Genomic DNA, 3,345 nt, shown 5'->3' with positions numbered 1-3,345 from the left:
TTATGAAAATTAACCCCCTAGTTTGATTGGTGAAAGGAAGACAAACAATGACTTGGATTCATTGTAGTTTTCATCTACGATTATAGTAGATTTTCCTTGAGCTATTTGAGTTAGCATGTCATCTCCGTATTCCCAAATAGTAAGAATCACATTATTTCTTTACTTGTGAGATTCTAACATCTTGGGGCACAGTGTAATGATGATTAGATAATTGTTAGCACTTGATATGGAAATCTTCAATCAAATTTCCAGGGGTGATGCACAGTGTAATGATGATTAGATAATTGTTATATTATGGACTTCATTGTGGTTTTCATGGTTAACCACTCACCTCTGTTGGTTCTAACATCTTGGCCACTACCATGTGGATCTTGTTGAAAGATCTGTCCCACATGAAGGGACTAGAGCAGAATCCAAGATAACATACAAAAATATATTATGTCTAACTAGGTATACAACCACATGCTACTTAGACAAGTAAACTTACACCTGTTGATCACAAACATAACCATCATAAATTTCTCCATGCGTGGCATTTTTTCTACAAACACCCAAGTGTAAATCACTAGAGGAACACTCCCATGTAGACATATTGAAGATCTGGGGTAAAATTCTAGGTTCTAATGATTATGCCCTTTGTGGGGTGAATAAATTTTTAGAAAAGGTGCGTGATTTAAATTTCTGTAGGGTTAAGCCTTGTGCACGCCTCTGGGCTAATGGACTGAGACATCCGGGACGTGTAAGAAAGTTCCCTTTTGTATTATTTTCCTGTAACCAAAAGTAAATAGGAACCAAAACATCCACGCCATCTCTCTCACCGATTTAATGCGGAAAGCAGTGGGTTTTCAATGGGATAACAGGCGGGAACACACGGATGATGACATTGCCTCGCTAAACGCAGAGAAATATCTGGTAAATATTTAACGGGCATATTTTTTTCCGTTGGCATATTGGCTTTATGCAAGACATAGTTTACTCCAACGCGTAAGATCAATGCACACTTGTGTGTACCGTATGCGACTCATCCACACAAGTGCGCTAGAATATGTCTCCCCGTTTACCATCCTCTGTTTTACACCTGCATTCTTGTTCATATTTACGTTTTTCCCCTCTTGATGTGTTGTAAACCAAAGAAGAGCCCTTGACACTCTACACTCTTCACCATTGAGTTGGTTTTTTCTTCCACTCTTCTTGGAATTTTACACAAGTCCCAAAATAACAGGCCTAGCCAGCCAGCCAGCTCAGCCCAACCATTCACCAATCACCAATGAGCACTAGTAGTTTATTGCCACATTGCCAGGCATCAATGAGCAAGCTTTTGTTTCTCCATCAATCCTTCTTAGCTGCCACATTGCCTGGCCTGGCCTTGTTGACATCTCCTCCTCCTCCTCAAATCCCAACTTTATTATTACCACCACTCCACACACACCACCACCACCACCACTCCATTCCTTCCTTCCTCTCAAGTCTCAACCCACTCTCCTCTCCATATGCAAGCAAACTATTAAGCATCCTTCCATCCATCACCAACCTTCCTCCTTCCACCACCTTGTATTCTCCTCCCTCCCACCTCCTCCTTGTTTCTCACGTCGTCCAACGCCGATCGATCGATGGGGGAGGAGGCCGGCGACGGCTACGGCCACGGCACGCCACCGGATGCGCTCACGGCCATCGTCGTCAAGGGCAAGCGCAGCAAGCGGCGCCGCGTGCACGCCGCCGCGGTGATCGCGGCCGCGGAGGCCGAGGTGACCGCGGTCACCACGGCCAGCGCCGCGGGAGAGGTGGCGTCGTCGTCGTCCTCGGTGGCGGATGGCGGCGGGTGGCGGTCTGGCGCGGATGAGGCGGCCTCCGGGTGCGTCACCGAGGAGGAGGAGGACATGGCGCTCTGCCTCATGCTGCTCGCGCGCGGCGGCGGCGGGCAAGGAAGCAGGGCCGGGGCGTCGTCCGCGTCGTCGTCGGTGGTGGTGAGGGATGACGTCGCGGAGTCCACGGCGGGGGTGATGGCGGTGGCCACGGCGCGGGAGGGCAAGTTCCGGAGCCGGCGCCCGGCGGACGGCGGCGAGGGGGAGTTCGTGTACGAGTGCCGGACGTGTGGCAAGTGCTTCCCGTCCTTCCAGGCGCTCGGCGGCCACCGCACCAGCCACAAGAAGCCGCGTCTCCCGCTCCCGCCCACCACCGCGGCGACGGCGTCGTCGTCCGAGGAGAAGAAGCTGCCCGCCGACGAGAAGACGCCACCACCGCCTTCGTCGCCGTCGCCGGCCGCTGCCGTGGATCGGACGGTGCTGGCGATCCCGGTCCCGGCGACGCCGCCGAAGCAAGAAGGGGCGGCCACGGCGACCGTCGTGTCGTCGTCGAAGCAGCAGCAACAGCAGCAGGGGCAGGGGAGGGTGCACGAGTGCTCCATCTGCGGCGCGGAGTTCGGGTCCGGGCAGGCGCTGGGCGGGCACATGCGGCGCCACCGCCCGCTCCTGCCGGCGTCGGCGTCCGTCTCTTCCACGGACGGCGTGGCGGCGGTGCTGGTGATCAGGAAGGAGAAGAGCCCGCTGGAGCTGGATCTCAACATGCCGGCGCCCTGCGACGACGCGGCCGCCACCGAGGCTACCTCGCCATCGCCCTTCTCCTTCTCCGTGAAGGAGCGGCCGTCTGCCCCGGCGGCGCTGCTGCCGTTCCCGGCGCCGGCGTCGGCCCTGGTGGACTGCCATTACTAGCCACCAAGCGATCGGGCAACATATACAGAAAGTAATTAGCTCCTCTGTTTCCCATTCCTTCAACACACACACACACACACATACACATTTACATAGTAGTACATGCCTTGCTGTGATATGAAACCATACATATTCTTTCTTCCTCTTCCTTTTTTACCATTTGTTCTGCTCAAATTGATTGATTATTGATGATGATTGGAAACTGTAAAATTTGACGTTTATCATGTGATTAAATTCATTATATTGATTGATTCATTGATTCACTCACTGAGATTGGCTGATCAAGCAAGCAGTGTTCCCCTCTTGGTATGCTGCCAACAGTTAATTTGATTCCCATTTGTAAGATTTGATTTTGAATTGCTGAATAGTAGTAGTAATACTACTACATTTCATTTGGAGAGTTGAGAGTGTGATGATCATGATGAGCTAGATTGCAATTCATCAATGGTGATGAGCTGAGAGTGAGTGTGTAGTGCAATGCAAACGAGTGTAAAGTGGCGAGCAAGCAAGCAAGCAAACAGGGGAGAGAGGGAGCTGGAAAAGGTGTGGGGTACTGCTACTCCTCTCCAGTAGGCATTGTGCTCACGTAAAGGGAGCCGTGATCTTCTTCTTCCTCTTCATATTCTTCTATGTCTCT

At 51.7% G+C, this 3,345-nt stretch overlaps 1 protein-coding gene across 1 annotated transcript; it reads left to right on the top strand.

Annotated features, from left to right (window-relative positions):
- Positions 1 to 1,170: 1,170 nt before the first annotated feature.
- Positions 1,171 to 2,971, top strand: LOC123039812 (zinc finger protein ZAT5-like). Its single transcript, XM_044462817.1, has one exon. It carries the CDS (start codon positions 1,611 to 1,613, stop codon positions 2,706 to 2,708), a length of 1,098 nt encoding a protein of 365 aa, XP_044318752.1. The 5' UTR covers positions 1,171 to 1,610; the 3' UTR covers positions 2,709 to 2,971.
- Positions 2,972 to 3,345: the final 374 nt, after the last annotated feature.

The sequence above is a fragment of the Triticum aestivum genome, chromosome 2B (genome assembly GCF_018294505.1).
Source record: "Triticum aestivum cultivar Chinese Spring chromosome 2B, IWGSC CS RefSeq v2.1, whole genome shotgun sequence".
NCBI lineage: Eukaryota > Viridiplantae > Streptophyta > Magnoliopsida > Poales > Poaceae > Triticum > Triticum aestivum.
The sequence above is the reverse complement of the archived record's forward strand: the minus strand, read 5'-3'. Positions and strand labels throughout refer to the sequence as shown.